The sequence below is a fragment of the Xenopus tropicalis genome, chromosome 5, assembly GCF_000004195.4.
Source record: "Xenopus tropicalis strain Nigerian chromosome 5, UCB_Xtro_10.0, whole genome shotgun sequence".
Lineage (NCBI taxonomy): Eukaryota > Metazoa > Chordata > Amphibia > Anura > Pipidae > Xenopus > Xenopus tropicalis.
This window is the reverse complement of record NC_030681.2, coordinates 38,388,821-38,403,744: the sequence shown is the minus strand read 5'-3', so window position 1 is coordinate 38,403,744 and position 14,924 is coordinate 38,388,821. Positions and strand designations below refer to the sequence as shown.

General features: G+C 39.2%; 1 protein-coding gene across 1 annotated transcript; it reads right to left on the bottom strand.

The window, feature by feature from the left end:
- Positions 1–5,585: 5,585 nt before the first annotated feature.
- Positions 5,586–14,728, bottom strand: polr3f (polymerase (RNA) III (DNA directed) polypeptide F, 39 kDa). Its single transcript, NM_203988.1, has 9 exons — positions 14,511–14,728; positions 12,866–12,983; positions 11,682–11,749; positions 11,490–11,557; positions 11,076–11,188; positions 9,338–9,481; positions 7,816–7,923; positions 6,358–6,549; positions 5,586–5,906 (listed from the first exon to the last, which is right to left on the bottom strand). Exons 1-9 carry the CDS (start codon positions 14,564–14,566, stop codon positions 5,829–5,831), a joined length of 945 nt encoding a protein of 314 aa, NP_989319.1. The 5' UTR covers positions 14,567–14,728; the 3' UTR covers positions 5,586–5,828.
- Between the last annotated feature and the right edge of the window lie 196 nt (positions 14,729–14,924).

The following is a 14,924-nucleotide window of genomic DNA, read 5'->3' as shown; positions in this document are numbered from 1 at the left end:
CAGCCCCCTCATAATGGAACCTGAGGGATCTGATAGGTAATGTACTTTTTTGGCAAAATTATACATTTCATGCAAATACAATGTTATGATATAATTAAAAAAAAAACTTTAATTTTAGATATCAGTATCTCTTTAAAGAAGAAGGAAAGGAAAAAACTAAGTAAGCTTCATCAGAAAGTATCATACTTCCTGCTCTCAGAAAAATCCTTCAGGCATGAGTCTGCTCAGTTTGCTCCTCTCTCCCATTCCCGCTCCCACCTGTGCTGTGTAATCTGGGCTACCAGCGGTTAGAGCTGCAGCACGAAAGCTACTAAGACCAAGCTAAAATGGCATCTGCTATCTTAAACAAACAGAGGGTGCTTTTAGGGCTGTTTACTCAGGTATGGTAAAGCTTTCTGCAAAATAAATATAGTGTTCTAGCTTGCACTATTGTGGCTAATCTATTGGCAGTATAATGCCAAAATGCCTTTCCTTCTGCTTTAAGGACTAGAGCCCAAAACTGTACTGCATACCCTGGTAATTTTTTTAGCACAAGGATTTAATTCTGGCTTTATATACTGACAACCTCCTCCACCCTTTCTAATTCCTCTGTATTTCCTAAAAAGGGTATAACCATTTAAATTCACAGCCCACTCACATGTTTCATCCCTCCAGGTCTCAGTGATACCAATTATATCATAATTTTCAGCACATGCAATCAACTTCAGTTCTATTAATTTCCCTGACAAGCTCCCAGCATGTCAGTAAGGCCAGCCTCTAACATTTATATTACATAACTAAGAGTAAGCACTAAGGTTACTATCAGCCTGTTTTCTCTGAAACAGAGGGATGTCCTTAGCTGATAAACTGTATGCCCCCCTCATTTCGCCCCTATGACTGCTTACTAACCCCACTGCCAGGTCTACACTAGCTTCCCCATAATACACTAGCTTACCTACCGCCTTGTCTAGTTTCAACACTTCTTCAGCTTCTTAGCCATTCTCTCCCCTAGCACAGCGGAACCTATTCCATTGAGGTGCAATCCATCACAGCTATACAGATTGTACCCCAAGGAAAAGACAGCCCAGTGCTTAAGGAACCCAAACCCTTCCTTCCTTCCTATACCAAGACTTTAGCCAAGAATTTAGCTCCCCAAGCTCCCGCTGGCTTCCTAAACCTACATGTGGCAGAGGCAAAACTTCACAAAAAATGACATTGAAGGACCTTTCCGTAGAAAGCCTAGATCCCCGAACTCACACTTTAAGGTCCTCCTCCTACCACTAATTCTGTCATTAGTACCAATATGTACCAAGACAGTTGGGAAATGCCCAGCTGCACCCAATAATTTGTCTACCTGATCAACCATATGCCAAACCTTTGCATCAGGAAGACAGGAAACTGCTTAGTTGTAGCAATCCAGATGACAGATTACACAATCCACTTTCCTGTGATCATCATAACTGTCTATAAAGGTACACTCCTACTTTTTTAAATCAAATTATTGGTGGTTATTGGGGAAGAAAAACCTGAAAAAGGAATGCAGTTTCGACTTACATGTATGATTATGATTACGTGACGCCTGCAAAAGAACTGATTACACATGAGATAATCACAAGAAAAAGCAAGCTTGCAAACTAAATTTACAGAACTGAAACCTGAACAGTAGGCAATTGAGGTATTCAGAAACAAATTTGCCAATAAAACTGTTTCTAAATATGGCACTATGATGTAACTGACTTTATACCACAATGACTTTATGGCAGGTGGTTAGTCATAGGAAACATTGGAAGTACCAACCAGCAGACAGGATACAAGGGCAAATAAAAATAACACCATAGGATAATATCACAATAACAAAGTTTATTCTTATGTTGTATCAGTCACTCCATTGATATGTGTTCACAAATAGTGTAGGGGCCTACTTGTCTTTCTTCAAGCCCAAGCCCAATTGCTTCCATACCTACTGGGGCAGAAGGCGAGCAGCAATACACCACTATTTTGCTGGGCACAGGATTTGTAAATATTGGACCCATATGCAAGTCCTTGCATCAAAAAGTATCAACTCCTTGAATGCTTCCTCTTGTATGAGGGAGAGTTGCCAAGCAGGATGGGTGGTGATGGCTGATGGAAGAGTTTCTGAAAGAAGCAGGGGTGGGTAATACTGGGGGCTTGCCTTGGGCACCCTTCAGCATTGGCCTGGCTCTTCGTGTAGGAGAAAGGCTTATTAGGAACCATGCACTTGGTTCCTCTGAACTAGATAGGCATAAAACACAGGGCTTCCAGTTACTCCAAAGCCCTGACGTACATTTTGAGCTTTGCCTCGGATGTGCTAAACAAACCCAAGGGTGCAAAGTGCTGCTGTCCTGTGACCAGCAAATCTACCATGTGAACTGCATTCTAATGCATGCTAGAAACTGTAGTCTGTGCCCTAGCTGGCAGCCATGTTTATGGGGTATAATAAAAATGCAATTAGAAGGCCCAGCTGACTGCATTTACATGCTTTGTATTGTCTTCTATTTTTGTAGAAAATATGTTATTATAATCACTAATTTCTCTTACCTCCAGAGGCATACAAATCAAATACAGGGCAAAGATGGTGCAAATGTATCGAGCACTTAAATGCAAGACAGGTCAAAAACATCTAAGCTCACTAGTTCTAGAAATTAGACCTCCTGTAGAATGCAGTAAATTCAGCCCAAAAATGTACTGATTTCTTTAGATTCTCAGACTGATAAAATGGAAAGAGGTGTGTAGAGTACTCCTTAGCCAATATAAACAATGTGGCATCTATCACTGACATTTTCTAAATCAAATATACAAAAAGCCAAATCCAGCTTATACAGCTAGTGGCACACTAGGCATAGAAATGCAGACAGAGGAAAAGCCTATCCATTGCCTTCTGCTTTGTGTTCTGTATGCATACTGCATAGCTATCGAGCTACAAAGTAACCAGTCCAACCTGCAGCATGCACCTAACTTACTGACTGGATTTTATTGATATGGCTATCTTAAGTCATGCATACATGGTAGTATTTCACTGCATAAAAATGTATTTGGAAGGTATATGTGTACATGCATGCAGCCCTACACTAGCAAATCTCAGAAGTTTTCCTCTTTTGTAGAGTCTCCTATAACCATACTAACACAGTACACTGTTCAATAGCGATGCACCAAATCCAAGACTTGGACAAATCCTATCCCTTTTTGTTCAGCTGACTGGAATACACACCATTTAAATCACGGGATGATAATGTTCTGGACAACTGAATGCAACAAACTTTTGCTCAAAATGATGAATTAAAAAAAATTCTCAGAATTAATATGCAAATTATCAATGTATTTCCATCCACACTTTATAATTCTATTTTTGGGGGCCTGGTCCACAGGTAGAAGTGGTTGATGGGATAGAGATTTGTTTCAATGTTCTGCCTGAAATGAAGATCACAGTTAATATCTATTATGTTATTGTGTCTTACTGTAGTGAGGCTAAAGGCCCCCATACATGGGCCGATAGAAGCTGCCGATATCAGTCCCTTGGACCAACTCGGCAGCTTATCTGCCCGTGTAGGGGCAGAAACGAGCGGGCTGGCCGACCGATATCTGGCCTGAAATTGGCCAGATATCGATCGGCCAGGTTAAAAGATTCAGTCGGATCGGGGGCCGCATCGGCTCGTTGATGCGGTCGCCGAACCGACTGCCCCATTGTCGCCTACATAATCCGGTCGTTTGGCCCCAGGGCCAAATGATCCGATTATTTTTTTTTTTTTTTAACTTCAAGCCCCCCGATATCGCCCACCCGTAGGTGGGGATATTGGGGGAAGATCTTGCCAAGCAAACGGATCTTACCGTGTATGGGGACCTTAAGAAAGGGTTACTCTGTAAGGAGCCAGCACTGTGACCCAATGATTTTGTGTTGAAATTATAAAAAAAAAAAATCATTGCTATTTTTTGGAGTTGTATTTTTATTTCAGTTAAAGAAAAAACAACAGAAACCAGGGGACATTAACATGGCATGTTGTAAGCTGTACCAGTTGCTAGAAAGCTTACCAGATACATGTGGGAACATACATTTCCCTGCAGCTTTGTGCTTTCGCCTGTAAAATATCCTCTCATTTTAATCATGATTAGTTCCAGATTTTCTGTCTTTACAAACATGCTCCCATCAAGTGCTGCAGGTCAACTGATTTGCATAATGTGATTAATAACGTTCTCTTCCCATAGTGGGTAGCAACTGTACAGGGCAGGCTGCAGTTCTACAGCAAGCTTCCTTTCAACCAAATTCATGGTTTTTTTTTTTCAAATGACTTGACAGGCATTATACATATAATTCAATGGTGCTCATAAAATGGCTATTGTGCTCCTGTAAGAAAATGCACAGAGCTGTAACAGATGGACACCCCTATGTTAAATAAAAGTTGATGTGTATGTCTGTTGAAATAACTTAAGGTGGCCATACATGGTTGCCAAATGAGCCAATTTACCCAGCTTGGGTCAACCAATTGCATTACAATGTAGCCGATATGAAAAGTTGGAGCAAGAACCACACCTATGAACCTATGTGGTCCCTAATCTAACTAAAAAAAAAAATCAAACCTGAACGACTGACACCTGGCTGATTTTCAGTCAGCTATCCGTCGGCTAGGGCCAATGGAGTGCCCCAATACATAAAATGGTCTAAAGGTCTCGTGTCTGGAGCTGAAATCTGCCCGTGTATGGCCACCTGGTCAGAGTGCTCTTCTGCAATTTCATAATTTTAGCCATTTACAGGATATATGCAGTTTTATACTGCTTAATGGAAAACGTTCAGCTTAAAAGCTTTCTCCTAATGGTGGCCATACATGGGCTGCTAAAGCTGCCGACAGATCAATTTGGCAGCTTATTGCCATGGGGCCCTCAGATGGGCCTAACAGACAAATATATGGGCGAAAATTGGGCAAATGTCAATAAGGCAGATTTAAAAATCCCATCAGGACTAGAAATGCATCAGTTTATTGTGGTCCCCACCCAGAAGGACTACATCCTGTCAATGTGATACATTCCTTTGGCCCTTGGGCCACATAATCGGATCAATATGATATTGCCCACCTCATGGTGGCCGTATCAAGTGAAAGATCCTCTCATTTGGCAACCTCACCAACCAAGCAGATCTTTCATTGCATGTCCACCTTAAGGCTCCTTGTCTGAGAGTGGCTTTTCTGAAGATGAGTAAGAGCATCAAGTACATGAATGATCCCTGGCAGGACCCAATAATTAGCAAGTAGGGAACTTATAAAGCTGAGCTGGGAGAGAGTGGGGCAACCCTTGAAACAAAAGCGAGAGATTAGCTGAGCTGAAACTCCCAATTTAGCATGTTAAAAGTATTAATACTTGTTTAAAAAAAAAAAATTAGCGTAAAATGCTGTTTAGAAGAGCACTCTCAGCAAGTTTACACCCACTTTAATTTGTCTCCAGTTTTCTAAAGAGATACAGGGCTCTGAGATAGACAGGATGCTGATTTAAGTAAAATGGAGCTCTGGCTCCTAGGTACACACCCCTAAGGTATGACATGTAAGTTCACATTACCAAATGTCCTTCTTACCTGACCCAAGAATGCAACTGCATTTAAATGAGGTAACTATTTTTATTTCTTTAAAATGTTATACCTCATAGGTGTCATCCCAAATATGGAATAAAAATAACAGTTCTCTACTGCTGCTTTCAATTATGAAAACATCTGAAAATAAATATAACAGCAGTCAAACACTGCATTTCATAGAACAGAGCAGTTCCTTCACTATCAGCCATGTATCCTTGTTGTGACTGACCACTCTTCTGGTTAGATTTTGGTCCAACAGGCCAGCCTCCTTTCACTAAAAATCCAGCCAGTCTGTCATATAAATGCAGTTTGATGGGGAAATTTCACCTCCTTCATGACAGTCGTCAAATACCTAGCAAGAACATGTTGCAAAACACTTTATTTAGGTTTCTAAACAGAAAGAAGATCTGATAACAACTGGTAATCTTTAGTGCAACAGTGACCCATTCCTGGAAGCTATTCTGTCTTCTCCTTGCTATTTAGCAAGTCTACAAAAACTTTCAAATATTTATAGAAAACTATACTGAAATTAGGAACAATAGTTCCTAGCTTACTATGATAACTACTGTAACAGTATATGAATGCTATTGTAAGTAGCTGATTAAATGGATAGGTATTTCCATGGTTAGTTTAACATTTATAGCAATGGAACATGCTGAATATACTTGGAAAACAGCAGGCCTCCCATATACTGTGCTGGGAAACTAGGCAGGATAAAGCCACACTGCAGGTCAGATTTCCTAGTAACACTATCAAAGACTAAGCAAATTTTTAAGAAACAATGATAACTTGGGGTTTCTTACCGGACACAGGCCGCACGGGGTTCTCACTAAACCTGCAGGTTGTGTGATAGGGTTCACTCCCCTATACAGTTTCATTTGTCCATCAACACTACCCACAGTCCCCTCCTTAGCAGCGATTATGGTCATCTCTACTTTCCCATCATATATTAAAGTATTCAGGATGGTTTCAATATCTTCCATAGACAATTCCACCTTTAAAAAACAAATAGGTTTTTAGGGAGTTATTTATTAAATACATGAATGTGTAGGGATAGAACCTTCCCTACCCTAGAATCATATAAGTAACTCAAATGTCCAGCTCTCTCCTGTTAATTACTGTTAAATAACAGTAAGGATGCAGGATTACTTGCACCTCACCACAGTGAATTTGAACAAGTGGGACATTTTTTTTTAATTAAAGAGATGCAAATGTATTATTTGCGTTACAGTTGAATATGCAAATTAGGGTTTGAATCTGGTTTATATTTCAATATTTATATGGAGGATTCGGTATTCAGCTTAACCCCTAAAAAGTACACCCCAAAGAATAGATTTCTACTTTATATATGTGCCCTACTGTGGTTGTTAGTTATTAGGGACCATAGATATTCATGCACCCTAAGATCTGTTTCTGTTTACATTTTGCAAGGATTCTGAGCGGTAATTCTACTAAGGGATCATGGCAAACTGGAAAATGGCATACTATCTACTGTATAGTGCAGAGTGCACATTCTGGGGGATAACCTCTCCCAAGATGCTGTACATCCTGCACCATGTGTCTTAGATGATAGGCTGTGTGTCGATATATGCAGATATATGTAAGAAATACAGACAGCAGTGGCTGATAGACAAGCACAGACGAGCTGCTGATGTTTTTGTTGTACAGTAACACCAAAATATGAAAGCGTTTTAAAGTAATTGAAATATAACGTACTGTGGCCCTGCACTGGTAAAACTGGGGTGATTGCTTCAGGAACACTACTATAGTTTATATAAATAAGCTGCTGTGTAGCCATGGGGGCAGCCATTCAAGCTGGAAAAAAGGAGAAAAGGCACAGGTTACATAGCAGATAACAGATAAGACACCATTGTATTCTACAGGGTTTATCTGTTAGCTGCTATATAACCTGTGCCTTTTCTTCTTTTAAATGGCTGCCCCCATGGCTACACACCAGGATTCATATAAACTCTAGTAATGTTTCTGAAGCAAACACAAAACTTTTACCAGTGCAGGGCAGCAGTACATTATAGTTTAATTTCTTTGAAATCTATACATTTTTTGGTGTTACTGTTCCTTTAATAGTGGTCAGTGAATTGTATAAAAAGGAGAGCTCAGTGGGCCTCCCACACCAAACACAGTTTTCTTTTACTTTAAAATGGCATTTGGGATACAACATATTTTACACCATTGAACATTTCAGTGCTCATGTTACACACTACTAATGCATGTGTCATATATAAAGAGAAGGTCCAGCTCACCTTGCTAATCCCCAGTTCACAGATGTATTTCCAGACTTCATGGGATGAGGCAAATGAGCTGTTCCTCTGTATCATGGGGTTTTGTTTACTGTCCCTTGCTGCTTCAGCCTGTTTAGGTTAAAGCACACCAAACAAGTACCATTACAGTATGTATGTGTTGAGTACATATCAGAAACAAGGTATCATATGCATATATTATTTATTCAGGATTCATGGAGAGGTATTTCCCATCCCTGGAAACATACAGTTAAATTTAATACAGTTAAATTCAGTATTTTTTTTAACCTTTTTCTCAAGAGACAAAGATTAGAAAGTGGTTTTGCAACCTAAAAATTGGTTTTGAATTGCAATTTGTTTTAATAAAATTTTCTATTAAAAATAATTTATAAAAATTATAATATGGGATTCAACCAGTATGGGGCCCATTTTAACTTAATAACATAACAAGTATTTTGACACTCTTCAGTTAAATTGTATATTAGGACAAGGCTACTAATGGCATTTAAACACAGCAGCAGTGATTATAATGCTCAAAACTCTATACTTCTATGCCATGCTTTATTCATGTAGGTGCTGTTACAGAAGTGATTTTATTGTAACAGGATAATAGTTTCTCAGGTCAATAACATTTGTGGTGGTTTGCCTTTTTTTTATTAAAGGTAAATTTTTATTGATTTTACAACATCACAAAACAATAAAATACAAAACAGTGTTTAATATACTGACATTGGAATGGTGTCAAGTTGAGTTTAGGTCAGTACAAGCAAGAATACTATTGCTAGGCATTGCAGTTGTCACTATGTAGGTGGCAGTGTTTAGTTCTGTCGGGTCAGTCACACTTAATATAAGGGGGTGAGCTATGTGTCCAGGTTATCTTGGTTGCACCAGTTTCCCCAGATCTTATCAAACTTAATATATGTACCCCTTGTTTAGTAACTTAATTTAATGAGGGGAAGAGCATCTCCTATCCCAAAACGGTGGTTTGCCTTTAAGTTAATATGAATGTCGTATTCCTAGAAACTTTGCAATTAGTCTTTTTTTATTTAATTATAGTTTTTGAATTATTTGCCTTCCTCTTCTGCATCTTTCAAATGGTGGGTCACTGACCCTGGCAGCCAAAAACCTATTGCTCTGTGAGCTTGCAATTTTATTATTATTGTTACTTTTATTCGTTATCTTTCTATTCAGTCCCTCGCCTATTCATATTCCAGTCTCTCATTCAAATCACTGCCTGGTTGCCAAGGTAAACAAAACCCTAGCAACCAGATAGCTGCTGAAATTCCAAACTGGAGAACTGCTGATCACTTACGCGATCCAGAACAATAAATCTTGCAAGTCTATTTGCATTTATGCACACGAATAGCAGCTGTCCTATTGCTTTTCCTGACCAAGGCATTTTACATAGGCTGCATTAATAATCATTGTCATTTGGGCCCTCACACTTCACTTTTTGGGAAAATAAAAGAGCAAAATAAATACACTTTTGAATACTATCACAAATCTTGATGGCTGAACTGTTTACCTTGGTTTGTAGAAATTTAAAACATTGTTGATTTAACACCTCCACAAACTCAGATTCGAAATCCTGGTCACTGTACCAAGCTCCTCCTGTCACAGAGCGATCTGGCTGCAGATTGTACAACATGTAAACTTTCTTCTTTGAAGCCTATGATGGAGAAGCACACGTGCTAGGTTACTTAAGGGGACCATGATGAACGACAAGATGTTGCTAAAGAGGTGCAATCATTTTACAAATCACTATTTGCCTTGATAGGGTAGAAATATGTGTACATTGTATTTTAAAGAAGCAGCAAAATAAGAGACTGGTTTTAGATTGTAAGCTCTCCTGAAAAGGGACAACTTTACCTCCTGTTTCGACCAGTTTTGTATAGTGCTTTATGAATAGGTATTAATACAATCATAATAGTTGCAGCTTTAGAATAAAAACAAGATAAATGCAAACAAAGTTCATTGGTTTTGCTCTAAAATGGTAAATGTACAGCATGACTAGTAGTACGTAGAATAACAATTGTAGTCACTGAGCACAATGCAGTATTGCTTGCTGTTATTAAAAGGACATGCTGGAATTACACAAATACAGTGTAGTTTCTGCTCTGAGAACGTTGGCCAAACTCTCTCTCTTGCCCAGTGTCATCCTAGGTTTGTGCTACAATAGGAAAGCAGTGGGGAAATTTAGACAAGTCAGAGTGGATATTTGTTTACATGGTCTGCTTTGACTAAGCTTAGTACATATACTTGTCCGCACAGGAAGGCAAGGCACTGTCTTCCCAAGCTAACATGCACAAACACTGACTTAAGGCAAAGCAGCTTGCGCGATCTGAAATCTCCACTATTACTTTTGATCACTCATGCTGCTTTGCCAAACATTATCAAGGAAAGGCAGAGGGTGTATAGAGATCCCAATCACTGTAACACCAATTACTTAACAGTTTGGCAGCATATCAGAGTTCCAAAAAAAAAAAATCTATAACAATAATAGTAGAGTAGCAGGATGTAATGGTATTGGAATTTCAGAAACTCAAGATTATTTTGCAGGGCCTTGCTGTTGTCTCTGGGTATGTAACACCACTTCTACTTATAAATAAAAGGAGTTGTTAGAGAAAGAGGTCCTGCCATAAATTAAACAGTAGTCTCAGTGAAGGACCAGTATAGCAGCTGTATAATAGTGCAACCTGTGACACTGTGCAACATAAAACATGAACAAAACATGTTCATTATTTTTATAAATAGTATCTTATTTACAAAATAACACCCACACAAAAGGTCATAACAGTAACCCTTTAAAGTAACACTAAATAATGTAAGTATATCAAATTAATTAAATATAATGTACTGCTGCCTGACACTTATTAAAGGTTTTGCTTCAGAAACACTACTATAGTTTATATAAACAAAGCTGCTGTGTAGTCATAGCAGGTAGCTACTGAAATGGGGCTAAATATCTAATAACACCATTGTATTCTACAGAGCTTATATGGTATCTGCTATGTCTGCCTTTTATCCTTTTTTCCAACTTGAATGGCTGCCCCTATGGCTACACAACAGCTTATTTAATTAAACTATAGTAGTCTTTCTGAAGAACACATACAACATCTTCCAGTGATGATGAACAGTACATTATATTAATTTCTTTTTTTTGTGTTACTGTTCCTTTAATCCTGCAACAGTTCTGATTGTTATATCCCCCGTCCCATTTACATATGAAATATATAAATGTTAAGAAAACCACACAAACTTACAGCTACAGATTTCACAGCTTTAATAAGTTTCTTGCTCTCTAGGTTTTTCAAAATTTTGTTGATTTCAGTCAGTGGCAAATTGCTTTTGTACCTTATATCTCGGCTCCATATACCTGAATAAAACAAAGAGTTTTTTCTGTGATTTCTTTATATAGATGCACTCTCTTATATGCAGCACTTTAAACTATTTTGATAGAATAACAGCAAAAAATCTCTGATGTAGAATTTGAAATAAAGTCCATTTAAGCTTCAAGAAGAAATGTGGCCAATTTACATTTTCTTTTTGTAAGCACCAAGTAACATCCTTGCCATAATATTTCTACATACAGCTATTGTCATTAATCATGGATCTATCTCCTAACAACAGATAAAGAAATGTGAATAAGCACAACCTATTACATTTATAGAGCATACCTTTGTTATCAGCATCCTCAATTATCTGATACACTAACTTCTCCTGATTGTCTGAACCCTTCATTTTACTGCAAAACAGAGAAAAAGAAAATGCATATTTGTGTACCAGTCTTTAATTCCCCACATATAATTCAATGTATATATAATATATCAATATATATATTTATATTTATTATTATTAAATAATCTCACCCAGCAGTTTGTGGATCCTTCAACCTGTACAGCAGTCCTGCACCACTTCGTAACAGATCCAGCTGACCCTGAAAATGAAAGAAGGGAATAAAGTCAGTGGATCCACAGAGCAATTTACATGCATCAGCAATAGCTCTTTTTCTCTAGGTTGCTGAAGATGTAGAGGATGCTGGGGGGGGGGAGCTAGGGGATGCTGGGGGGGGAGCTAGAGAATGCTGGGGGGAGCTAGAGAATGCTGGGGGAGCTAGAGAATGCTGGGGGGAGCTAGAGAATGCTGGGGGGAGCTAGAGAATGCTGGGGGGAGCTAGAGAATGCTGGGGGGGAGCTGGAGCATGCTGGGGGGGAGCTGGAGCATGCTGGGGGGGAGCTGGAGGATGCTGGTGGGGGGAGCTGGAGGATGCTGGTGGGGGGAGCTGGAGGATGCTGGTGGGGGGAGCTGGAGGATGCTGGTGGGGGGAGCTGGAGGATGCTGGTGGGGGAGCTGGAGGATGCTGGTGGGGGGAGCTGGAGAATGCTGGTGGGGGGAGCTGGAGAATGCTGGTGGGGGGAGCTGGAGAATGCTGGGGGGGGAGCTGGAGAATGCTGGGGGGGGAGCTGGAGAATGCTGGGGTGGGCAGCTGCAGGATGCTGGGGAGTGTATGGGGATGCTGGGGAGTGTATTCCATACTTGATTATCAATAGGTATCAAAAGATATTTGTGCTGTTTCCATACAGGCAACGAGCAATCTTGTTGGTAAAAATTGTTGATAAAAAGAATATCCTAGAACTGCTCTCTGGTATTACATGTTCTGGCCTAAAGTCATTCTACTGAAATGGATTGTAAAAATGTTCAAACTTTTTAATGTTTAACCCTATATGGCATTTGTCACAGTAAAGAAGCCTTTGATTTATCTATTCTGCAGTGTATAACTATTGGGAACATACAGAGGGGCAACATCAAATATTTATGACATGCAAGGGGCTAAATTCAAAATGATAATGCAAGTAATATTAGGCAATAATAAAGTTAAAACGTTGTCACTACTGCCATTATTGTTTTTGTAGTTTTGGTGATTTACTTCTGTATTTCCTAGCTTGCAAAATGAACTGCCCCTCAGTATCTCAATCTAAACAAGGGGCCATATAGCCATAGTTTTAACATACATTATGTAAGACAAAAAGAAAACAAATATAAAAGAACTTACAGTTGCCAGCAGTCGGTTGATGCACATGGCCCTTTGTTTGGCTTCAATGTGAGGCATCTCATTTTGAATAACTTGGTCAGTGATACCATGAGGAAACTGCTGGCACAGCTCAATAACCCTAAATATATAGAAAAAAATACCATTAAAGAACTAGAAAAAGCTTAAGTGTAACTGTGTTAAGTGTTTATGAGACTGTTGACTTTCTCTAACATTTTATTTGTAATAATTTTGGCCCCTGATGTTAGTGGAAGGAATGCACAACACATGCAGAATATTTAGATCATGTCCAGTATGAAAGAACTGCTACCCCTTATGTGAGCCAACAACTGCAAGAAACAAACGGCTGGAACGGAGTATTATGTGACTAAAAATCACACTAACAACAAAGAGGATGTTTAAAGAACCGAAGCCATTGCTGCTTTTTTTTTTTTTGGACAGCTGTAATAACAGCCACCCTCCATTGGTAGACAGATGTTGGATGTTTTTTGGTACTACATGCTGTACTACATACACCAGAGGCAGTCTACAGGTCCGGACTAAGATTCAAAAGAGGAATTTCATGTACAAAGGCCCAAACAGCCCCCCACAGGTGCAATACATAGTGACGTTCTATGGCATCTTGCAGCAGCCACTCTGGCATTGGCCAGAATCCATAGACTGTCAGACCGGGCCTGGCATAAACACACTTGTTTTTTTTTTAATTCGGTGTAACTTTATCATAACCACATATTTTTATTGTCCCTTTTTACTATAAGACAGTCCTTAAAAGTTTCCTTTAAGGGGCAGTATATTTCTTTTTACCATGAGCTAAACAATAAATATAGTTTTTCCAAGTAATGTATGGCTTTTAGTTATTTCTTGCACTAAACAAAGACACTGACAGCTTAAATTTTCTAGTTTCCTGGTTCTGCCAAATCATCATTTGTGGTAAAACAAATCAACAGTATACAGATAAGCACTGGCTGCTCCTAATCACAAAGTCTAACAAAGGCTACATCTTAGGAGAGAGTGGATTTGCTTTATACACAGCTCATTATTCTCATTTAAACAATAGTGGGGAAAAACAAAACACTTTTATTTTAGTGCTTTATAACTACAAAACATTTGATAAATGTTAAAAATATGGATTTTTAAACTAAAATAAAAAAAGATTACATTCTCAACACAAGACTTATTTAGTATGCTGATGTTTAGCAAAAGTGTCTATAGGCATACACTGGCCTCTACAGTTTTAGGTTTCCTGCAGATAAAAACCCCACATCTTTTAGCAAATGTGTTCATGTCTCATCAGTCAGCCACAGTGTAGGTGTAGTCATGTCCTTTAGATAAGGTATAGCTGAGATTGCCATGAAGCTTTTCAAAATACTAGTAGGGTTCTAATGCCTGGTCTGGGACCACAGCTCTGAAGAAAGGCTGGATATAACCTGGGACAGACATTGAGCAAGTCAATGCGTGACAGCAAGTGACACAACTAATAAATAACTTTAGTTTTCTGCTATAACTGTAAGCATATGCTGCCAATATGATTATATTGATCAATGTGTCTTTCTAATGCAAGGGACTTTCATTTAAACCTTATGTAATTGAAAAAAGTAAACCAACATAGCCAAAACGCCAAAGACATACTCCGCTTTGCACCGCTTACCTGTTCTCTATCTCCGCTGCCTCCCCACCTTCTTGCTTCACCTTCGCTTCTGACATGTTTATTTGAGTCCCTATCCTTTGCCCACGTGTCCCCCTTAACGACTGTCGCCCCAACACCCCCAGTTCAGGTAGCACTAGCGCTGCAGCTCGATCAGCAGAAAGTATCGGCAGCCATTTTGCTTTCGGGCAAAAGGGAGCGTTTGGAACGGAACAACTTCCGAGCGGACAATATATTTTCAAATCAAAGGTACTACGTCTTTTAACTAAAGGACTTCGCGATTTACGTTGTCGCTAACCAAACATTTTCACGCTTTACAATTTCCAAATACAGCAAGTCGTCTGTGTAGCATTTGCTGCGGAAATACGTCATGCATAGGAGCATGCGCTTTGAGAGTGTGAAGAAATATGGGCGATG

Bases quoted from the DNA above. Each gene is read 5' to 3' on its own strand.
- polr3f (NM_203988.1), bottom strand. From the start codon at position 14,566: ATGTCAGAAGCGAAGGTGAAGCAAGAAGGTGGGGAGGCAGCGGAGATA. The intron at 11,189-11,489 runs GTATGCTCTATA...TGTTTTATTCAG, and splicing joins TGAGGATGCTGATAACAAAG to GTATATGGAGCCGAGATATA. The intron at 6,550-7,815 runs GTGAGCTGGACC...TGTTTTTTAAAG, and splicing joins GTGAACTGGGGATTAGCAAG to GTGGAATTGTCTATGGAAGA.